At 36.3% G+C, this 25,970-nt stretch overlaps 1 protein-coding gene across 7 annotated transcripts in view; it reads right to left on the reverse strand.

Annotated features, from left to right (window-relative positions):
* The window catches only part of LOC110829632 (EGFR adapter protein), a 743,671-nt gene that overhangs the window by 555,682 nt on the left and 162,019 nt on the right, over positions 1–25,970 (reverse strand). For 6 of the 7 annotated variants that reach the window (XM_087358340.1, XM_087358342.1, XM_087358338.1 and 3 more), the window contains one exon: positions 17,840–17,946. Coding sequence is in view for 3 of the 7 variants with exons in the window: in XM_087358338.1 (XP_087214464.1) it covers positions 17,840–17,946 (107 nt within the window). In the remaining 4 variants the exon portion in view is untranslated. Of the gene's footprint in view, positions 1–4,092; positions 4,642–17,839; positions 17,947–25,970 lie in introns of those variants that run through there. The other variant, XM_087358343.1, reaches the window with a different exon arrangement.

A 25,970-nucleotide genomic window follows, 5' to 3' on the forward strand; every position in this document is an offset into this window, starting at 1 on the left:
ACTTCAAATAACGTCAAAGAGCATAAATATATTTCGGACTTTATTTGTAAAAAAGTTTCTGAAACGAATTTTAGTTTACCTGGATAAATATAGAGAAAAATATACTTGGCTTCCTTGGATAAATATTACTGCAACGTTAATTCCAAGACGACCTACAAAACTAATGATGTTTAAATTGTTACGTTATGCAGTATTATCGGAGCAAGGCATTCTACATAAAATCTCATTTTTCTTGTTCAGATGAGTATCGCAATTACGAAAAAATATGTATCAAGTTTAGACTGCGTGGAAAAATATGTTTTACTATGGCATTTTAACGTTTTATTTCAATTATACTCCAAAACACGTATTATACAGAAATCACATCCATGAAGATGAATTTCATGAAATCTGTTATATTTAATTCAATATCTTGACATAAAAGCGCACGAGAGATTAGCCCAAAGTTTAATATGGCTGACCAACAATTGTAAGTGTATGAGGTACTACAAGGCGGCCTGTAATACCAAAGAAACAAGAAGCAGGTTTGAATCCGCTGAAAAATAATGTGACTATTCGTTAAAATAAATTGACTGTCTACCTGACTATTCAGAAGCAATTTCTCTATAACAGATTTTTAACAATATGCACTTTGAAATACCAGAATAATATGTCAGGTCTGTACGATAGAAAGTATTCCAGTGGAGCATAAATCTACATATTTTTCAAAATGAGTCCTTTGTGATATTTCAAAGTCTTGGTCCCATTCTTATTTTTTGTGCATACAAATCTAAATCTGCAAAACCATTAACACTGAATAAGAACTACAAAATATATTTTCTTGCATTTCGTTAAATAGTTATCGCAAAGGAAGAGTTTCGGATAAAACTTGTAGTGCATAATGAAAACATGTGTTGATAAACGTGTTAAATTTTAGCTCAATGAAAATAATGACAATGTTAAACCGATAAGGGAAAAACTGAATTTGTCCGAAAATATATGCTCTTTACTCCAACACCAAATTTAGGCGAAATCCACTTGGAGATGAAGGCTGCTGAAAGATAAACACACAAACACATCACGACAATCAGATCATGCTTTATGCACCCGTGCGAAGAACGTAAACACTCGAATGTAATACAAAGTAAATTGGGGGTTCAGTTAAACGTATATGACCACATGCCAGGTATATAAATAATAAAACTGCATTAAAAATTGGAACTGACTTTGGGAGTCTTGTTTCGTAATTCAAAAGTGGTGGTCGTTTGGAAACCTGCCGACAACTTGAAGTTTATGAGCGAATAGAACGAACATTAATATCTACAATAAAGAGAATGCACATAACAAACAAACGCATATAAGGATACGTTATTCATCGCACAATATCTCAGTTTGCCTTGTAGCATACGACGTGTTTTAAAGGGCTTGGGTTGAGTGGCAAAGTTCTAGAAAGAATGAGGCGATATAATAAAACCATAAATAGCTTTAGCAAGATCGTGTACAAACTTGGCTCGTTACATATTTGAAAATTGCCTGCCTGGGATATGGAAAATGTCGTTTCCTTTCTGAAATAAGTAATATCTCTACTGCTATATATCATGTTTTTCTTCAGGCCCTGATGATGGAGGTAGCAAGGACCTCTGAAACATCGGCAAACTTCTACCAGACTACACCGCGCAACAACCCACGGCTGTGAAAACCTCAAATCTTACAAACTAAAGGCTTCTTCTTTTGGTTAAAAGCTTTGGTTGCCGACACACGGTAGCCGCAAGAATTTGGGACAAGGAAAGCTCGCTATTGACATTCAACTGGGATTCTGTCTCATGCATTTGGCCAGCGAACTGAAAACCTGGTATCCAGCGTGGACAGCTTGGTCGGGGCACTTTTCAGAACAACCTACCATCTGTATGCGGATACGTGACAACTTGACCGACTGGTTGGGATATCTACATACATGGATGACGAAAGCATTTTCCCTATGGCCGTATTTGCTGCAGCACGGGAGTGGAATTTAATCCAATCAATCACACGTGAGTTATCTGAAGCTCAATTTGAGGCGCTTTTGGCTTGGCAGGTTAAACTCAACGTACGTGTGTGTCTCTGTTCATCAGTGTGTTTGTTAATCGGGTATTACAGATACACACGAATCCTTCGCCTTTAGTACACCTGTATTTTTATTTGTGCCAAATGTTTTGTGCAGAAATGTGTGCAGAATAAAGCCTTTATTTATTATTATGCTATCAATGTAAACGCGTATGATGATGATTATGGCAACGTAGGGTATAAAGTAATGTTCATCAATAATTGAACCCGAAAGAGAAGAACCATGGTATTAACAACGATTAAATACAATTTTGCTTTTGTTGAGGTAAAATGGCGAGGAAAAAATGATGACCAAAAATTCATAGATAGTAACAACCTTACCGAATTATCCGCCACGACATTCTGATTCCTTTATTGTCCTACAGGGGCGCGGCTATATGGGCCATGTTCATAGATGGCAGTAAAGTCGGATATGACGCACTACATCTTCGTTTCCAATGAATAAAACTGCGATGCGCATTTGTAATTCCGTGGTTATTACGAAATTTGTGTCCGATTAATCATCGATTTCAGACGTACACTCGACCAATAATATGCTACGAATACGTGGATTTTAACTAGATCCAAGATTGTTTAGAAGCTTACAACAATGTTATATAGTCTTACAATTTCGAGAAGTAAATTAAATTCAGATATTTAATAAGTGCCAGAATTTAATTTTTGAACTACACTATTTTTTCCGTGTAAATAAAACATGCATAAGGTAAATGTTATTTATAAGCTTTTATTTTCAAACAGCTACAATGTGCCAGCCAACAACATGTAAATAATAATTTTATGTTCGAGAGAAATCGACCCGTCTAGAATCCATGCTGGCTGATTAGAGAATCTAATACCGGTCCTGAGATGTAGTTCTGTGGTCTAGTCACAAGACTACTCACTGTATCACCTTATACTGGAACATCATAGGTAAATTCGAGGTTTAACAAATGCCCTGTCATGACACGGTTTAGATTTAATTCAGATCCTCCCAAAGTGTTCATGCTCTAGTAAACCTACGTTCGCACGGCTACGTTTGATCTGAAGTAGACACAATAAAAATACTGTTTTCTTTCTTCTACTTACAATATTTTTTTTTATACACGATTTTTTTTTCAATCTCCTTCTTGTGTTTCCACCTGGTTGCTAGGCGCCCAAAACATTTTCGTTATAGTGCGCACAGCAATAACAGCTGTTTTGTTACCTGTCAGCCATTTAATGACCATCTGCAATTTCGTTACTGGCAACAGCTTAATGCATACAGAGATCACTAGGCGGCGCTAACCTCCGGTAAATATCAAAAGATTACGCATTGCAAAAACATTAGCCTTTTTACAAGACTGTCGTAACAGACATCTAGTTTAATTGTTTTACTAAAATTTCCTGGTACAGTCGGTAGATTCTTTTTGCGTGGTAGGTATAGCCTAATGATAAGATTTGTTACTAGTCGAGTATCTAAAAGGTCTCGAGTTCGAATCCGATCATCACTAATAATGTTATAAATATAAAGAAGCCTGCCAAAGAATGTCGGTACGATAATCACCTGAATGCGGGAGAACAGCAAAATCCCGAAACGTCGTTTACTAAATATACCGCAGACAATAGCCAACGTCCAACATAATATTAGTATAATTCTTATGGAAAGTCACTCTGTATATAAAAGGCAATAGAATAAACCTACAGGCGTGTAAGTTTACGGTTCGGATTAAGGTACCATATTACCGTTTATAGGGAACATACAGTGGCCACAAAACGTTTTGGCTGGTGAAACTTTCAAGCGGAAGGCTAGGAGCGAGCCACTTGTACTATAATTTTACAATGGTTTGTGGTTTGCCACTAGGAAGTACAGTGCAAGCAAAGAAAATTTTATTTGATACAAACTTCCGTAGTAGGTGGTAATAATCTTCAAGAGCGATTTTTTTAAAAAAACAATTCAGTGTTTGATCATAATAATTTCAGATAACCAGCGTGTTGTGAACGAAACCACGCCTACCTCCCCGCACAGAGAACGATGGATAGCTTACAACTTACGTCGTGCTTTTCGTTCAAGGCCGTTCTACTGTTTCTCGTCTTCTTGCACAGAAAACGAAGCTCCTTCACATTGTTTCTTAAGCGGGTGCTACCGTGTTTAAAATTAACGCTGTCATTCAATTTCGGAATTAGTTTAAAGAGACTTTCCGACGTATTTTTCTTCAACACAAAATACATGAACTGTAAGCAGAACGGCAGTTATCGAAAACCTCGATGTCTGTCGCGCGTTTCGGCGAACGAATAAAGTTTCAGTTGCCTCTTCAAGCCTGTTCTGCACTTTGAACTGGTTTTCTGTGTGCTCATGTTCGGACACTTGCCTCTTTGACCCCTGTTCTTCATTCTTCATGAAACTGTGTACACTGAGAACACTTAACTGAGTCTGTTCTCTCGCCGTTGAGGAATCACATTTTGAATGTATCGGTGGCATATTTTGACCGACCTGGTACTCACTCCGCTTACCCGACACTAGTCAACTTGATATTTACTGCTGATAGTACCCTTACGCAAACGTTTTGCACAGAGGAACTTCTCGGACTGACAGACGAAACAAAACAACTAGCATTTCTTTCCCACATCACGTGACACCGAGTAGGCCCGTCCGCCAGCTCCACCGGCCAAACGTTTCGCTGTCACAGTGTCCTGAAGAGTAGATAAAATTTTCAGAAGCATAATTTGCTGTTTTGCGTTCCCAAGACTTGGTACCAACCTATATTTTCCCCCTTCTGTGACGGATTGAGCTTTAAATGCGAGTCTGTTCATGGGCAGAACGAAGGTTAGATCAATCTGGCTTCAGACGTGTTGTTACACACTTCCAATGTAACCAGTACGAGAAGACACTGACAAAAAAAAATCGCAATGCTTTAATTTACACTTGAGTGTTATCTAAATTAATAGAGCCATCTGGCAGTACAACAGTCCGCTGAAAGAAACTGCTGTAATCAATTATATAATTTTTGCCGTGTACATGAAGACCTGTTTTAAAGAATTTGTTCTTGCTTGCTTTGAACGTGACAAGTCTGAATGTTCAAGTAATATGATGTAGCACGAGGCAAACAAGAAACGTTCTTCGCATTAAAACAACTCCAACAACTATTTAAAATGTTTTACTTGCCTTTTTTGTTAGACAAAGAATGTCATATTTCAAATGAGGTAATGCATATCAAGGGAGCGATTAGGTGTTCATAGTAGGAAGTAGCTCACCATAATCAAGGTCTGGAGCGAGTCGTACTCAGTGCGAATGCGGCAATAAGAATGAATGCCGATCTGGAAGTCACCACTCTATTATAATTATATATAAGGTAACTAGGCTAAAAGATGCTTTTAAGCTGTCAGTAAACGAAAGACAAATGTATCGAAAGACGGTGTAAAAACTGTCTCTTATATCTTAAAGTATTAAAACCCATACAAACCCGTACATCCAGACAAACATCCCGGTCGATTATTTGTAGAATATTTAATATTACTCTATAAAATTCAGTCCAACGGCAGTATTTTATAAATATGGTGGCAAAATTTCGGCTTATTTAACAGCAAGAAATTACTTCAGGGTGGCACGGTCAACAATCACAAATGGTTCAAGGAAGGTAACTACTGTGGAGTATGTCGCGATTTAAGATGTTATTGGGATGCTAACTTACGCCTATACGACACTGTTTAAACTTTAGACTTTAAAAAGAGTCGAATGACATAATTATTAAAGAAAAATAAGCGAGGATGTCGGTTTCTACTGTTCCAGAGAAACGGAAACACCACACAAAATCTCAGGCAGGATATCCGATAATCGACTGGAGATTCAAACTGGGTACCTCCTCAAAACGAGTCTACAGCATCACCTTTATACAAGTAAGATAAACTACTTTCTTGTTTTAAACTGAAAACTGCATTCTTGTTCGTTAATTTCAATAATAGCTGAGAACTCCATAAATAAAATTCTGATTATACAAAAATTCAACACATTATATTACGAATAGTCTCAATTCGCCACTAATGTAAAAGTTTGTCCCGCTACGTGCCGTACAGGCGCTTGGGGTGAGTGGTCAGCATCACGCCCCGGCCGGCTTTACCCCCGGGAAAGGACCCCCAGTACCCATTGTAGAGGAGGCTGGGTGGGCCCCAGAGCCGGTCTGGACGCAGAGGCTAGAAGAAAAATCCTCTGCCCCCGTCGGGGATCAAACCCCGGTCGTCCAGCCCCTAGCTAGTCACTATACTGACTGAGCTATCCCGGATCATCGCCACTAATGTACAAATTGAATCTATGAAACTGAAACACGAAAATTTCGTTAATAAACGGTTAAAATATACAATGCTCAAACTTTCCAGCGTCCGTTGCAGAAGTTTCGATACATCGAAGCAGAAGTTGTGTGTATACCGCACGTAGACATTTCTTTGTGTTCTATTCAACGTAATAGAAGGCGACACTAGTCAGAAAAAGAGACTGTCATCAGAAGCACTAAGCATAAAGTGATAAGAAGACCGAAAGACGATTTATTCTTCCAAGATAGGCAAAAACTCAGTGAACGAGATGTATATAAAGATACAATGCAATGTAATGTACAAGACAATTCGGTCGGCTTCAGTATATGCCAAATGAGTCATATAAAATACACCACAGAAAGAATAAAACGAGTCATAAAGTAATCGAAATCAATAGTGGCCCCAGGTAATGACATTTTACCTTGGAGTTTTTACGTTACAGTGATGTGATCAGCACAGATAATGGTTACAACCGTGAGCCAGATGCAAGACGATTAATTAACCTGTTTATTAGTCAATGTCTATATTACGCATATGATTTTATGTAGCATATTCATATCAAATTACAGGGAGATTTTATAACGTAACTAAACACTAAACTGGATACACTGAATGAAACACGATATTAAGAGCTGACGTTACAAATGTTAATTTTTGCAGATACCTTGAACGCAAGTACGTTATATAGGTTAGATTTACATGGCAAGATAGTAAAGTATGTAATTTTGTTTCTAAATCCTTATGCAATCAAACATATCTGTTGAAAACCTACTTTCACTGCGATGCCATCTTAAGATTGGTCCACCACTCGATTTATAACTCCACTAATACGTTTCCAAATTCGATAATAATTGTTTTTCATTTATTTATTTCGGACACGTATCGGAAAAATAATTTAAATAGTCCACGACAGTTACCGACTAGTCAACTTTAAATCAAAACAGTCTGCATGAAAGCTACAAGAAAGAATGCCTATTGCAATTTTTCATACTTCTTTATTCTATGCAGTTTGAAAAATTGACATGATTAAGTTGCAATGTCTCAGTTGTATAATAAAAAAGGAAGGATACTTATAAAACTAAATTAAGGTCCCAGCCTCGATAAAATGGAATTATTTATCATGACTGTCCTTTTTAAACTATACCATAATAATAATTATTATATTTTAACATACTCTGTAACACCATTCAAACAAGGCTATTTAGTGAAAGACGACATGCCTTCACATAGCAAAGGTACAGTAGTCAACACGTAAACTTAACTCTGTCAAGAATTAGGCCTGTAAATTACACTCGTTGGTTGCACGGCTTGTTATTGGAATACATCTGGGTTTTGAAAATCTTAAAGAATATCCAATAAGTTACATAATACTTCTTATTCTTTATATTTGTTTATAAGTGCTTTCCGTTGCGTTGGGCTTAAATCATAATAGATATATTTTATACACAACAGGGTCACTCAATGCAGAATTACGCTGTAAAGTTAAAAACTGTTAATGTTCCAGAAATTGTTGGTCACACTACCAAACAACTAGCACGGAAATTATTCAGGGCGTGAATTTAATTACTAACAATTTAGATTTATATTCATACGTAAGAAATATGTAATAATGTAATAATAACAAAATTAATGGTTTATAAATGTTAATCGCTGACTAGCACTACTATCTATATTATTATAATTTATATTATACAAGAGCAGATCTATAATATGTAGATGTGAAGCCATTAAATTTAGAAATTCGCTTGAAATATATACGAGTGAGGTGCCAATACAATTATTTCGCAGTTCTTTATAATAACCACCGCTTAGCGTGACAATTTTTCTTTTGGAAGCACGCAGTAAGTCCTGTATTGAATGGAATTTATAATTGGCTTTAAGCTACTTTCCGAAACGAAAGTCAACCATACATAGACAACGGACGTTGACTGTGTAAGTGCGCACGAGACTTCGACAATTCAAGAAAGCCCCGTAAAAATGTTGATATAGGAGAAATACTAGATATTTTCAAAACGTATGCCGAATACGCCTGAATTAATACAATATATATGTTGGCAAATAGGCTAATTGTAAATTATCAAACTAATGGGTTCATAAATATAAATCTTAATGTAATACGAATTTGTGAGAATGGTGTGAACAGATGATGCTACGTTTTAAAATATGTAAAAATATATTTTACTATGATTAGCAATTCTCGTTGACATTAAACTAAAATCAATTTTTTTTTGTAAAATTCACTGTTAATAACTCTACAAGTGGTTGAACGGAAAATAATAAAACGTACAAAATTAAAATCTTTTATACTAGCTTCTTGAATAACCCTGTGCCTTATTTTCGGAATTAAAAATATATATGATTATCTCGGGGTTCTCTCTAGAACAACATAACTTGGTGCCATTTTCTTTCCACGACGCGTTGTTTGGGCATAACAAGGTGGGACGGATAAAATAATTAATTTAATTTTTTTCAATATCTTCCTCTCCTACTTTACACAACGGCATAAAAGGGTTTCTCCCATTTTGGGCAATATTTACACTACAGATAAATCTGTTTAACTCTATCCTTAAGCATACAATACATTTGAATTGAAATGGACTAAGCTGCTAAGAACTTACATAAACGTTCCTACAATGGCGACGTGCTGTAACAATATAATACGTCCATCTTTAAGTACGGTTGCATCATTCTGACACCGCTAATTCAACGCTGTATACAAGCGAAACTTTAAACGAACATGACAACGTTTGTCGAATATAAAATAGCTTAATTCAATTAAATTCAGTTCATTCATTTAAGTGCTTGACAACAGCCAGATAAGGCCAATAACAGTTAAGCACTGAATAATAATAATTCAATTCAATTCATTTATTAAAGTGCTTGACAACAGCCAAAAAGGCCAATAACAGCCAAGCACTAACAACAAAACAGACATTACAATACAAAAGCAAACAAACAATGAACTGAAAACATAACTGTACAATATTGACTTATTGCAAAATAACTAATAAGTAAAAAACTAAATGTTATAGATAAGTAAGATAATAATTAAACTAAAAACAGTTTAATTTTGGACAAACAACATACAAAATAAAATGTTATACTAAATAAACAATAAAAACAATGATTATTGTTTAAAAAGCTGACTGACATCAGTAAGCAAAATACGATCTTTGTTAAAGATGTCGATGCTCCTGCAGACTGCATTGGCAGCAGAAACACATCTGGCAGAGGGACTGGCCTTGAAATTACGTTGTACAGTAAAGGTAGAGTAGTCTCTGATAGACCTAGTAGGTATGCAGAGACCAACTGTATCAAAAACAGATGAGCAACTAATTTTGCCTTTAAAAACATTGATGAGGAAAAGCGCATCCAAAAGCCTCCTCCTTAAATGTAACGATAAGAAATTTAATCTGACTAATATATCATCATAATTATAGGCACAAACGCCATTAAAGAATCTAGCGTAACATAGAGCTACAAATTTCCTTTGAATCCTTTCCAATTTAAAGGAGTCAGTATTAGTGATGGAGTTCCAAACAACGGATGCATACTCAATTTTGGAACGGACTAAGGTAATGTACAAAACTAATAGGCTATCAACAGTGGAGAAGGAAGAAGTAATGTAACGAATCAAATCTAGCATTTTCAAGCTCTGTGATAATATATAGTTGATATGCTGGTGAAAATAGAGCTTACAGTCCAGTAGAACACCGAGATCTTTAACACAATGGGAGCGTGCCACCAGGTTGTTACACAATTTGTAATTAAAGTAAATACTGTTTGTCTTTCGGGTGAACGATATAACAGTCGTTTTACTTAAATTAAGTTGCATCCCATTCACAAGACACCAATTTTGCACTGAATGAATATCGTCCTGCAACAGTTTGCAGTCATAAACATCGCTAATACTCCGATATATCTTTAAGTAATCAGCAAATAAAAGGCACTGTGAATTATGTATGGAGTCGCAAATATCATTAATAAATATATTAAAAAGTAAGGGGCCTAGGGTGGAGCCCTGAGGCACCCCACACTTAACACGATAAGGATACGAAAGAGTTCCAGATACACGAACAAAAGATTGCCTGTCAGAAAGATAACTATGGAACCAGTCAACATAACTGGGTGATAGTCCAAAGTTTCTAAGTTTCCCAAGAAGAATATTATGAGGGACTAAGTCGAATGCTTTAGTAAGATCAAAGTAAACTGAGTCTGTTTGTCCTTGAGTACTAACTGAAGGTAAAACGGAATTAAGGTAAGTAACCAAATTTGTTGCTGTGGAATTAAATTTACGAAAACCATGCTGTGAGGGATTTAATCTGTACTTAAAAAAATTTTCCAAGTGATCATAAACAATAAGTTCAAATATTTTAGAAAAGTTATTAAGAATAGAGATGGGTCTATAATTACTAACAATGGAACTGTTGCCTTTTTTAAACACAGGAACAACAGCTGTTTCTTTCCACAGGGACGGAAAGGTGGCACTAGTTACACTTAGATTAAAAATATAGGTTAATAAGGGAGTGAAAATAACAGAACAACCCTTAATTACTAACGAAGGAATTCCATCTAACCCCACACACTTTGAGGGTCTGAGGCGCTTGATCGCCTTGCTAACTTCAGCAGGAGAGATAGGAGCGGCGGGCAAAAAATCAGAAGTAAAAGTATCGGTAGGAGTGACGGACCGGCAAGAAGTGTTAAAAATTGATTCAAAATGCGTAGCAAATTCATCAGCAATGTGTTTGGGGTCACTGACAAACTGATCACCAATTTTTAGCTGAATGAAGGAGTTATCTTTTCTTTTGAAATTTGAAACGTATTTCCAAAAATGCTGAGGGTGAGTTTTAAGACTGTCATCAACAGACTTTAACCACCGCCGCCTATCAGCCTTAATGGTAGCCTTAACTAATTTACGAAAGTGTGCAAAGTAGGAGTAATGTACCTCAGAGTTGGTCTTTTTAAACCGACGAAAATAATGATTCTTTTTATTAATGTAATGTTTTAAGTTGCCGGAAAACCAGATAGGAAATTTAGACTTACTTGAATGTTTAAATAATAATATACTTATAATATGGTAGCCAATATCCATAAAGCTTTATTGTTCAGGTGCGCAATTAGTGTAATGCAGAGAATATTGGAATAAAGTTCTGATGGTGGCGACATTGTATACGGCGATACCTATGGCGGGATCTGGCGGGGTTTGCATTTGGCTGAAGTCTGGAATCAAGCGGTTCGTTTAATGTTTGTGTGTTTGGCAGATATCTGTTTTTGTTACCCTGAAGACTTTTTCACATTCACTTTACCAATTAAAGAAATTTTAATGCGATCTGCAGAGATAATGCTACATTAAACTCTTTTATTATTGAAAACAAAGCAGGCTCATTCCCGTCAACTTTACGAATCATAATACACAGCTGATAATTAAGTAATAAAAACAATAATCCGCTACAAGAATTTGGCGACTGAAGTCCATCTTGAGGAAGCTGAATTGGAGCCTTCACCGATTTCTACTTTCCGTTTTAACTCTTGGAGGTTGTTATTAATATTATTATAGTCATAATAATTATGTAGGTTCCTTTCCACGCTGCGTTCGCCCATTCCTGCGCCCAATGAAGGCAAAAGTGGAGCAAAACCGAAAGTTTTTCCTCACAGAACACTTCCCCTAGTTTAGATTGCCATTTAAAAATAGAATCACTCGTCTCGCTCCAATGGCCGCCGGAACTCCTCCACGCCTCGATCCCGAGGCAAATTACGGAGGCATAAATTTTCAATCGAAAGCCTTAGCTCGGCTGCAGTGCGCACGGGTCGACTGGTGGATTCGAAAAGACGACTATGAAAGAATACAACTATTAAATACCAAACAACGCACGGTTTAAAATAAGAACACATGAATTAATAAAAGTACAACTTACATTTTTCTTACTTCAAAGCCCAGACAATTTCTTTTTTTAATATTTCAGAACTGAATCGTTGCATAAAGAGGGCACATAGCATCTTTAAACAAATTTTAATTGGTTGATATTTGATAAAATAATCGCTTTTATTATGAGAATAGTATTAAACACTTAAATACACTCTGTGGGGAAAAATCCAGAGTTAACGAGTCTTAAAACATTTTTTATTTAGGATAGCTCCGTGCTTTAAAGTGTTAAAACGAACGTATTGTGAATTTAATAACACCTATGCAGATATTATGCTACAATCTGACAGGGCCCTACGTAAACCTATTGGTAAAAAGAAAACATTGAACGCCATAGCACAAATATTTTCTAGACGAAGAAATAAGATTGATGTTATCATAAAAGCTCACCATGAGATCATGTATATAAATAAATAAATAATTAATAATAAATAATAAATAATTAATAAGTAAATATCTCGTTCAATCTGTTCGATACAGGGAAATGTTTGCTTACGTTTCCATCAAGGGTCGTTAACCCCACGTCCAATCCTCACACTTCGGCCGTTATTACAGACTGCTTATTACATTCGCTTCTATCCTTAATAAACATGGAGACAGTCTTCACATTTCGCAAACTGAGAACAAGGCATCTCAGAAATGACCGTAGCACGTAGAGTCGCAGGAAACAGACATAACCTCTGTTGCTCATATTGCATCACTGCACCAAAATTAAACTTCCTTTAGTCCTGGACAAGCCAAGAGCCAGGTCTCAGAAATGAAGCCCTAAACTTAGGACCGAGGGTACAATAACGTCTTCCATGGTCACAGCTGTGTAGTTCTCATGTTTTCCAGTATAAACGTTTTCTGAGATGTCGGGTAGCTGTAATGCAAGTTCACTTTCTTTGTCTCAAGAGTGCTATAAAATATAATTTTACATAAATTACGAATAAGCATTGTTTACTGTAAATAGTTATATTGAGGTAGCCTAAATTAAACAGGACTCTTTGATCTAGGCAACATGATCTCATTTGCGCTTTTAACTTATATTTACGGAAATCCCATCGTACATTTAAAAACTGTAACTACTGTATTACTATCAAATCTAAACCTTCTTGACGATGGTGAAGAGTCAATTGAATAAAAATTTTCTTGGATATTATCCATCGTCTAGTAAATATAAAACGTAAAACGACGTTTCGGAGATGGGACTCTATCTCCGTCTTCAGGTTCCTACACAGTTGGGCCCACTAGATAGAGCTAATCCCTATTTCCGGACTGTATTTCTGGTTTAATGTAGGTCTATTTGACTTTGAGTTTGAAATAAAACGAACGCAAAAGTCCTGGTAGTTTCTCCAACAAAGTGTAAAATGGATGGGTCTGAATACGAAAACTTAAAGAAGACACTACAGTACAGTTTCCTCTAGGGCAGCCTGGTGATACGCGAACTAAGCAAAAAACACAAAAGATAATATTAACATAAATAAGTTTTCCCTGAACGCATTTTGTTAGTGGTACAATTAATGTGCTAAATTATAATTAGTTGTACGCCAGCGAAAAAGGTTGAGAACCCCTGCTCTAGGGGCCAGATCTACGTTGAGACTTTCAGTAAGAAGTTCAAGACTGAGTGGATAACCTTCTCGCTGAAAGTACTAGACTGCTCAAAAAAAAACAACTTATAAGCTCGTTTACCAGAAACTTACATTTTGTTATAAAGCACGCGACAAGAGCTTGTTTTGTTTTCCAGACTTTCAAATCCTTTTTCAATCTCTCCACACTTCCTCCACCAACTGAACAGCACGAAGGCTGGGCTCATGGCTGTTTGAGTTTATAACGCACAAGAAGACGAAAAAGGTATCTGAGGAATAAAGGAAGGAGGAATTTTGTGACCTCTGAAAGGTAACGAAAAGTGATTTGAGAAATCAAAGCAACGTCACAAGTTGAAAGATCTATCTGAACAAAATGCTTGTTGAATGGACAGCAAACTTCGTGGAGAGCTCTTTCAGTACAAAGTAAAACTCTTCAATTCGAGAGACGAAAACTAAAATACTGGAAGCAATAAGTTAGGCCAAATGCTCTCCCTAGAAACCTTCTCGGCAGAGAGTGGGTGCAGAAATAAACAGTTCTAATTACGCTAGCAAAAACACTTACCAATCTAAAAAGTATAATTTTCAAATCGTGCATTACGACTATTCTTGAAGATTTACATCAGCGAATCATTTAAATATTCCGCCATTCGTTAGCTATGGAACAGATACAAGCAGATTTGGGAATTATATTAATGAAGTGGTGTAGAATGTGTCAAAAACCGACAGTAGCTTCTCTCATGGTATTTGGCATGCGCTTCGGAGCTTGAATTGTGCCATGTGATCGTGTCTAATCATTACAGGGGAATTCCTGTTCACTGAAACTAGAAAAGCTGGTACGGTTTTATGTGTTCTTTGCTCTTGAACATAAAACTAACGCATGACGGGGAGGTTAAGCAGATTCAATGTTTCATTTAATAAACGTGACTCAGGTTGGGAGATGAAATACTTCGGATATAGTTTCACTGCTACTGATCTGAGGTTGTGGGATGACATTCTGGACACGATTGTACTGACACTGACCTCAGGACGTGAGGTTATGGTCACCAATTGTGCGGCCTTGGATAACCAAACAAACAACTAAACTCAGTCAAGTGCTGTCATTCATGTTGTTAGTAACATTTTTACCGAACGGAAATAAACAGTTTTATTGTTATGTAGCATGCTTGTAACATGACCGAAATGAACTCAAACTGCTCTTTGGTTCCAGTATAACATATAGAGCATAGTAACGTCAATAAATCTATTTATGATGAGTTGTGGTTAAAGCGATTTTCCATTTATAGCATTTTATGAGCCCTCTGCAGAATAGGTCACTTGGAGTTCAGCCAACACTGAAGAGCACCTAAGAAGTTCTTGTCTGGTAGCGACAGCAGACCAAAGTATAGGACCAGGGAATTCGATTTCAATAGCTCCTACCCACGCGGGCACACATCACACAAATCGTCCTCAGATGTCCATTTTAATAGAATTGCTTTCGCTTTACATAAACTCGACCCAAGTTTAGACTCCCTGCTGCTGAGAAATGCCTGTCCAACCAAACCAACAAGAATGGTCAACGATGTGATTTGTATGCGTGCCGGACGTCTCACGAACGCAGAGGTGGCTCATCATAAAAAATGTGGCCAGCCAATTTCTATGTTTGCGAAGATTTTATCTTAGCTTGTAAGTACAAACCGCCAGCAAAATGTTCACAAGATGGAGTTGGAAGGAAGAAACAGATACGCTCTGGTATTTAATTCTCTCGAGTCAATTTGTTTTCAGTCACAAAGAAAGAACAATAAAAATACTGACTTCAGAATATTTTCCTCCCAATTCCACAATATAAATAACGAGTTTGCTTCTGAACATGACACTCATAGTACACTTTTCGTTATATTTACACAAAAAGCAGTTTCTAAATCTCCTTTAGCAACTTGATGCGAAGTACAGAATGAATAATTAATCCGCTGACTATGTATTCTTTCTAGGATTAAAATATCAGATACACTTTACAGCGATATTCAGGGTGTTTATGTATCCTATGATTTTCTGCTTAAAACGTGTCAACGATACGAATGAGTCACTCGTTGCCCTGATGTTGATGATGGAGTCAGCAAGGACCTCTGAAACGTCAATAAACTTCTATCAGACTACACGCCGTAACAACCCAGAAGACAGCCATCTTCAGACTCACCGCCGTGAAAACCTTAAAACCTACTTTAAAATGTTTTCATAACGATGCTACTTCCATACCAATGTAACTGACTCCTAGTTACTCAAGGGAGTAAAAGGAAATTCCAGACATATTTAATTTTCTAAACGCTTTCTGTCCCACTGTTTTAGATGTCAGAGTTTCTTACCATCTTCCTGGAAAAATTTAACTATCTCGTAAATTAAATGTTTGTTACTAAACTGGTGACATCACACGTTCTTACATTAGGTAAGCCCAAATTAATATTACTTATGATACTGAAAATCTTCGGAGATTTCTTAAAATTCAGTTCTTTTGAAATAAATCTTGCAGCGACTCATACGTTTCCTTCCCCTTTATAATACCTTGGCTACATGCGAGGATATCAGAACTTATTACCGTTAAGCCAAAATGGCGATACCTTTTGAAACTATTAAGGCATACGTGTTGGATTCGAATCCGGATTATGAAATTATATAAGCAAGGATGATACTTAAGTCTATTATCCGCATTTTCTTAAACCCTTTAAAACCCAGTGATAAGAATGTCTACCACTTGACGTAACGTACAGTAACCGTTAGTTTATACCATGGAGTCTATAGATTTTGTGTAGTCATCAGAATAAACAGCTATATATTCCCAAAACTAGCAATAGCCACTTTATATTTAATTATTACTGATTTCGGTTAATTATCAGAATACACAGATAGTAACCAACTAATCTTTATCGCAGAGAATGGAATCTTTAATTACTGTCAGGATGAATTGCGTTCTTCAGCTGGTCAATACAAAGTTAAAATAAAGCTATTTTTTGAGAAGCAGAGCTTATTATTTATACAAAATATCCAACATTTATTTCAACATGTTACGCTATTATGAGGTAAAATTTCAATTGAAATAATGTTGTCCAGTTCCAGATCATTATTTTTATTAGTATTATATAAATTTATATTTCTTAAAAAGTTCTAATACTTAAAACAAACACATGCAAATATGCGCATTTAAAGCAGACTGAAACAGAAGTAAGATTTTCCATGTGTATAAATAATTATTTCAATAATATTATGTTGGAGAGCAATAGATTAATGTAGGCTTGCAAAATACATTCGAACCGAAAACGTACGTATTACATCAGGCAATTATCGCCTTTTCAAGATTAAGTTTCTGTATAACAATGGCATGTCCATATCCGCTCACCCATACATTATTACGAGAATTTAAGGGCGTCTATTTACAAAAAAAAAAGTTTTAAACAAAGATTTGATGTTTCGGTTTTCCGGAATTATGTCCCGATTCTGGAGAGAAAAAAATTCTACAGAGTTGGTAGACTAAGGATTTGTAGTTATGGGAACAGCTTTTCGTAAGAAAATATGATATATAAAATCAGACTCAGTTAATGACTTAAAACATATTTCACCACACATTATAGTTTATACCGCCTGGTTTTATTAAATATAAAAAGACAGTCAAGATACTAAGTTATCTCACATTTCAATATGAATAGGCTGCAATTAGAACATATTAATACTGATGATAAAAAAGAATTATTTTGATTGGGGATACATTTGGTTTCCTCTCACTCCAAATCTCGTAAGTAATAAACCTTGTGGTCATCATCTGAATTTTGTGTTTAACAGCGCTCATTTTTATGCCCCTCCCTCCCTCCTGCCTTGACTCGTTACCCGCCTGTTCTTATAAATGAGATCACTTTATTACCCATCCCATAAATTAGTTGTCGTGGTAAAGGCTGCATGATTTGAGTACAATTACACTACTAAACGATCCAGAAGCAAGATGTTATCAGTTAAATATAAGCAAGCACATATCTCTTACCTGGGCTGCTCGAATGGCCGCTGTTTTCTCGTTAAGATTCCGACGTAAATTTGGCCTGTGAATTGTTCTTCTAAAGCATGAACCGTCTGGGAGATCTTCACACTCGTCTGAAAGCAGAAAGTAGGAGCTGGAGTAATAAAAATGCAAATTACGCCACTGTGTGGAGTAAGCGATACACGAACTTACGTTATTTCTAGTAATCCGTAGTCATCTGTTATAAACTACTGGTAACAAAGATGGCCCTCTTATGGGTTTAGAAATTTTGTGTGTTGTGAGTGCAATTTTCAAATTTTATACTGGTAGCTTAAATGCTGGAAGAAAACAAACAAGGAAGCTTCCAGATTTAAAAAAACTGTAATTACAGCATTCAATACCCATAGATCCTGTCTTAGTCTCTGATACATGCAGAAATATCGGAGGTGTTATTGATCAAAATAAAAATCACTGCTATTAATACAATATTAGTCCGCAGCAGAACATTTTGTAAACAGGATGCACTATATACTCTTTTCAAATTTAGACTACTTTCCTTATTTTACACACAAAGATAAGTTTCTAATTTCATAGCCATGTGCACATCGCGCAAATAAGTGTTGAACCAAATGATTTTTATTAAACCTGGCATGAATATCGTGACACTAGAGGAAATTATCTTGATCATAACTTTCACATTCCTGCGATCAGTAACACGGATTAGCAACAAAAACATACAGAACTTTGTGTGATGACAGAGCTTAGAGAAATATGCAACTCTTGTGAAGGTATTTTTTACGTGATACAAGATGGTGTCAGCGCGAAATCTATATTTAGCTTTAGGCAGGATGACGACAACTAATCAACCATACGAGGCAGCCACGTGATATTTGTATGGTGACAGATGGAAAACATTCTCGTACTTAAAAACGATGTTGTCCTACAAACATTCTTTTTTATCGGTAACAAGCTAAGAAAATATTGCGACACTGAGGTTGTATGCTAAAAATTTAGCGCAACAGAGATTGTACAAATAAATATATTATCATTTATATTAATATTACTTTATAGTTTCACTAATCTCACGACAGACTGAAGACTGATGTATCTAAAACAACGCAGGCGCAATAAATTCTTCTCAGACTGCCTTTGTTCTATGCCATGTTCTACACATGATTTTGTTCGGCCTTTTACACTTATATAAATCAAATACCAAGAAACGGCTTGCAATACAAGCAAAAATAATGTTTTGTACATAATATAACCGCCATTTTTATAAGAAAACATCAATATTATTCATGAAATAAAAGATGGAGGAACCTATAAACTCTTTCGCTAATTATATAAATTAAATCTAGAAAATTTCCTGGTAATCGAATGTGGCTTTTCACAATGGTAGTGACGTCACGGCTGTGAAATTCGTTAACGTGTTTTGTGTGTTTGTTCTCCATGCCGCCTGCGAGATGAGGCAGGACTCAGGAATTCCTCGATAACGCAATAACTTTACCTGCAGTGGCGGACAGTCAGACGTCTATCGTTTTAAAGCGAAAGTGATCAGAGCCCGAGCTCAAAACCGCCACGGAAACAAATCGCTGATTACTTATTAGCACTTATTATTAACACAAATTATAGAACAAAATAATTTATTCTCCTCCTAATCCAACCACAACAGCAGAGTACATAAATTATTACTCTTCGAAACTACAAACACGTTAGCAGAAGTCTGAAAATAATCTGTAATGTGATTTTGTGTTAGCAAATGGATTGCCAAAACTGGCAATGTTAGAACAGTGAATTTCATTCATTGCTGGTAATGCGAACTATTAATACGCCGTGTATTCACTATATATTTTCGGACTTAGATGTGTGTAGACATACACATTTTATCTTACCAAAAGACAGCGGTGAGGGACGGAAATTTTTACGATATATTTCACATGGTAAATATAAGAACTGTAATACTGAAGTGAATACCACACAGCTCTGTGCTGTGATCAGTATATATAAACTCACACGCCGTACCGTTTTAGGGCATAATACAAATATAGGCTACTACCTGATACGATAAGCACGTAAGTTGCTAACTCATAATTTTAGATCATATGCATTGTAGGATTTTAAGAAATACAGTCACAAAGGAGTATCTAACAAAATATTTTTGAGACCAAGTGTCTATAAATAATTAAAACTTTGAAAAAAGTTCATATCCTTCTCAATAACCGTAGCTGCTGAACTACAGCTAACTAAACGAAAGGTTTACATAAATATTTTCTTTTACAGACCGGCTAGACTTCATCGACATTCCGTAGTCTACGTTCAGGACATAAAATTAATGTTGCGACAGTTTTGTAGCTTAGTTCAAATCGCTCTTTGCATACTCATTTTTAAAACTTGTTCATAGACGTAATAAAACCTAGTTGTGCATCCCTGTAAACTGTGAGACATAAATTCTGTGCTACGTGTTTTATAATATAAAAGACAAATATTGTTTCTATAACTGTTTTACAGGTGGATTAAAATTGTGTTTGCTCTCACAGAAGAATGTTATGTGGTCTCACAATGCAAAATTACGGATCATTAATTTCCTTGATATAATTAACCACAAGATACGAATTCATCCACCAATGATCTAAATTAGATGTATCAAACATTCACAAACATCGGGATAATTCAGTGAGAACTTACGTTGTAAGTTTGGAACGTAGTGCCTACTGGCTCTAACACTCCATTCACAAATTTAAAATAATTCTGGCTGTGACTATGTATCAGAATGAATGGTAAATATCTGACACAGATAACAAATACCAATCGGTGCTCAGCTAGATATTTTCTTTTCTTTGAAACACACACTCATTAAAGTTTACGCAGCATAAATCAGACTTACATTTAGTTAAGCCTTAGTATGGCCGTAAGATATCTGAACACATTAAAATGGGGTTGTGTCGATTCCTTCCTGATGCTGCAGAGAGTAACAAAATAAACCTGATAATCATTTTAAATTACCGACAATATGGTGTGAAACAATCTGAACGCAGCTGTCTTCCAATCTATCATCCACCACTGGTCGACACAGCATTATCCCCATGCATACAACGGAATTTGTCAATACCATTCTCGTTCCTAGAGGAATGCATGTGGCCCGGACAGCATTTCATGCATAACCTCGATCGTCACTTACGAACGGTCGACTACCACCAGTTCCATTTTAGTCATTGCAACTATCTTCATAGCATAGATGCGGTGATCTTCTTGGAGGTTGAACGGAAATTCTAAATTCTTACTTACTCGAGCATAATAAGCACAACTAAGATGTTCTATTATAAGCTAGAACCGAACATGTCCCTATTTATTTAAATATACAATCAGTTTTCCAGGAGGCATTTAAAAGCACAAAATAGGCATTTATTCTTTCAGATACGATATTCAGCTCATATTTGTGTTGAAGGAAAGCTAACTGGATGGGACATATTATGAGAAGGAATGGATTACTGAGTGATATCACCGAAGGCCAGGTTGAAGGAAAGCGAGGACTGGGAAGAAAATTGATACAGCTAACCGACGATCTTAAACAAGGAAAGAAGCTGAAGTTCCAGGAATTAAAACGAGAAGCTGAGAATAGAGAAAACTGGAGAGCTCTGTTTGGGCAGAGCAATGGACCTGTCGTAAGACAGAACACTGAATAATAATAGACTACCTTATATCTAAATTACATGACAAAATATTTTAAGTACTATGGCAACTTATTTTTAGTTTGGTATTCATAATTAATTAAAATAGTTTAAAACTTATTCCTAAAACCCTTGGAATCTTTCTGTGAATTCAGTGGTTTAGTGCATTTTTTAAACCAACGAAATATATTCCCACACCTTACTTTTGAGTTGGAACTTAGGTCTATTTTTATTGCAAAATATCTGTAAACACTAGCGGTGCGTACGAACTTACAGGCGCCTGAAATAACTATTGTTTAATTATGGACTCACATTGCTCTTTATCTTTTTATTAAGTCATCCAGGGTACCTAAGCGTCAAGTTATAGTATTTGAAATATATTTACAGTTTCCTCCGATATGCATTGACCCAATTCCTTTTTTGTAATAGTGAACTTCGGGCTGACCCATTTTCTCTCGTTGTTTGTTTGCTGTTTCTAAAAAGAAGTTTCCGAATGGATTTACTGCCAGGAATGTAGCTTACAGTCAGTAACATAAAAACATGAACCACGGCAAGAACTTAAAACACAATTTGATATATTCTACACTCTGTTAAATAATTTATTCCATGCAGCATATCTCATGTAACAAGAAATTGGGCGTCATTTATGAAATGTGAGTATTACAAGAACCTGGACTGGACCCTACTGTGAGTCAAATGAATCCACCCCCCCATCTTCAAACCACACTTCTCAAATGTCAATTTTTATACCTTCTGAAACGAATTAATTAGATGGCTTAAGGAACCCGAATGTTCATCACCGAACTAACCAAAGCCCTTCACCGGACCCTGTCCTGGGCCAGTAAATTCCAATCACCCATAGATCCCGCCTGACATTATCCTCCCATCTACGTCTAGGTCTCCCCAGCGGTCTCTTCCCTTCAGGCTTCCCAACCAATACCCGGTGCACACCTCTTATCCCATCCATGCGTGCCACATGCCCCGTCCATCTCATTCTTCTTGATTTAATCACCCTCACAATACTGGGGGAGCAGTACAGATTTTTAAGCTCGTCATTATGCAGTTTTCTCCACGCCCCATCGTCTTCTCCCCTGGGCCCAAATATCCTCCTCAACACCCTGTTCTCAAACGTGTAATATATGTTCTTCCCTCAGAGTGAGAGACCATGTTTCGAACCCATAAAAACAACAGGCAAAATTATTGTTTTGCATATTTTAATCTTTAAAACGAAGAAGAATTTTTAAAAATTCAGCTTTGTAGATCCTATCCATTATCTAGAAGACATTATATGAACACGACAATCTTCTGTAATATTGCGCTGTGTTGTTTCGTAGAAATTGAGCGACTCATCGGTCGTATGGTGGAGGATCCTCTGAAACGTGGTTCAAGTTCTACAGCCACATAAATACTCACAGCCATGTGAGCCCGAAGTCTTACAAATTTTATTCTGTATAATTAAAAAAAAATAATAATTTGCCTACGACATTTTAGCTCTGTTCCAACCTGCTACCGTCCGTCACAGTTAATGCCTCAGTTCTAGAGTCAGAATTCAAATGTTAAATTCATAAACATTTCGAAGACAGCCGTACATATAACTTGACAAGTATTTGAGAATAGGAAATACAAAGACGAAATTGACTAAATCGTCTGATCTTACCAACTTTCGTGTCTGTACTGAATTTTGAAAATATAATAACATTTTCAGGAGAATTCACATTGCTTACACCGAATAGAACTGAGTTTACCGACCACCCATATTTTATCTTAGCTTACACACATATATTCAAAATTTTATCATCCCCCTTCTGTGGTCTCTTTATATGCAAAGTAATATACGTGAATAGATACCATACGGTCAGTGCTAAATGCACACCGTAATACCACATAATTCCCACATTTTATTCCCACTGCAGAGTTGGACCCAATATATCACGTAGTCTAAAGGAAGGACCTGGCTTCCACAACCAGAAAAGTTATTTTATCTTTATTAAATAAACATCTAAAGTATTTTACTCGGGGTTAATGAAACCGGAACGTGAAGCTGACAATTCATCTAGATCCGTGAAGCTACACTTCCGTTCTATTTATGGGTATTCATGATGTGGTGTTTAGTTGCATGGTATTTGGCATAAGAATAACAAAAAAAATTAGACAGACGAGAACCATAGAGTTTTACGATAAAATAATTTTAATTTCTTGGCCTATAAAACATACAAACTGATGCTATTATATAATTAAAATTAAAATTAATAGGAGTCAAGATACCGATCTGTGAAACACAAGCACGTCTATATTTTATACGAATCCCTGGACTACAGAATTATCAAATATTACGGGTACGTATGTGGGTAAATGTTGATACTTCTTTTATAAAACCTTAATCTATAAAAAGACGTTCGTTTTGTTCATACACGCAGCTGGCTGTCAGCCAGATTCCGTGGAAAACCTCACAGTTCATGTGAGGGGAACATTGGTTCGGAAGTAGGACACCTCCGGCACACACACAAAGTCGAAAATCGAAACACATTCTGAACGTCGATATCTTCACCGCCATGAGAACCTCAAATCTCGGATAAAGATGGAAACGAAGTGATGGAATAATACGATAAATTACGTTAAAATTAATATATGAAGTTACCAGTGCTAAGGAACACGTGTTTAACCCTACAGAAATACTGAAAAGCACAAAAAACTATTAACTAATGAAACTAAGATAATCGTCTTCTTTAAGGAATTAAAACTTACTCTGTTGACCAAGAAATTGCATGCTTTCATAGCTACAATACATTGCTGTTATTACAAAGACCTGCCGTTAAGAATTTTACTAGCAATGGCTCTACCGTCGAACCAGACATGAAAGTGATTACGTAAGATGAAGGGAAAAGGACGAACATTTCCGTGCTTTCGCCTAGAGTTTAAAGAGCAAAACTGTTATGATGACCCGGCTTTTAGGTCGAAGTTTGAACCACGTACTTCAGACGTTCATATTTAATCAAACCTGCCCTGTTTTCTTACCGTTCCGTGATTTTTAAGGCATACAGCGTGATTCTCGAGTGTAAAGAATCTTTTAACCCAAAGGTCACTAAGTTTATGTCGAATGAACAGGAAAAGATAAATAATATATAATATAATCCGCGATTTAACATATAGATTTATATAATTCCCCTTGCAACGTTATTATTATAAGCTCATCCATGCCACGCTCATGTCGTGACCATCGTGAGGAATGTGAGAGAAAGCGAGAGAAAGATAAAATTTCTCCGACCTCGGTAAACCAACAATTTCATCACGCGAAGGCCGAAAAGTGTGTGAAATCGTAAATTAATATTAATGCAGACTCTTAAATGAGGGAGTTGTTGTGTGGCAGTCTTCATTTCCGACGTACGCGGGATTAAAAGTTCGCAATAAGAACCATGTAGGCGAAGTAGTCGCCCAACAAGTTCGGTATAAACAAAATTCGATCGCCTTTCTCTTCAAGACATGATTCCTTCTGCAATAAGGAGTATATAATGCGAAAATCCAGCCACGTTCGCTTTACTACTACAGTATACCCACGCACCCACAGTCGGTTTTACAGCCCGAAATTTGGATGTTAATTGGGCAGTGGTAATGATATTCACCTATCACAGAAAAGAAAACACCTCCTTCATTTCCAATTTTATATTAATTATTCTATACCTTAACTGTTCGGCGCAAAAAAACACGAAACAAGGCTGATATTTGTAAAGATAGGACAATACACGATAACTTGAAACCAAGCCAAATTATCATGTTGGTCTGTACTCTCCTACCCACATTACCATTGCCAAAGTTGGCCACAAGAATTATGTATCCCAGGATATAAACTGCGGGCCTCCAGAATGGAATCAAATTCCGGGATGAAGCAAATAAATACAACATCCATAAAGGTAAAAGTTTTGAATACATAATATACCTATCCTTAAAGCGGGCAAAGGCAAGCTTTAAGTAGACCGGAGTTGGATCTAGTTTTCCCATGTTGCCGCGGGCCATGAAGTTAGGTTAATATTTAAGATTGCTGTCTTCTGTCATCGCCCTGATGATGCAGGCAGCATGGACCTCTGAAACGTTGGTGGACATCTACCAGACTACACGACGCAACAACGCAGAAGACAAAAATCTTTAGACTCACTGCCGTCAAAACCTTAAATCCTACATATGTTATTATTACTAGTTGAATAATTTAAGTCTGACATAAGGTTAGTGTAACGATTAACTAAAAATATTGATCTATCGATAATTTTTATACATAAAACTCACTGCAGTCGTAAATTAAATAATGTGTAAAACTTTATGCTGACTGATAAAAAGTGACGGCGGGTCGCAGGTTGTCCAAGAAAGCATTAACAGATTAAAACTACTTAAAATAAGCAACCAGCAATACCCTCTCCTCCCGCACACACACAAGTTGTTCTTTACATCATAGTAAAGTCCCTCGTCTCGACGCTATCCAGACTGAAAAGTAACTGATT

Source organism: Zootermopsis nevadensis, unplaced genomic scaffold (genome assembly GCF_977971745.1).
Source record: "Zootermopsis nevadensis isolate Lab colony 2312 unplaced genomic scaffold, Znev_1.0 Znev_ptg000030l, whole genome shotgun sequence".
NCBI classification, from domain to species: Eukaryota; Metazoa; Arthropoda; class Insecta; order Blattodea; family Termopsidae; genus Zootermopsis; species Zootermopsis nevadensis.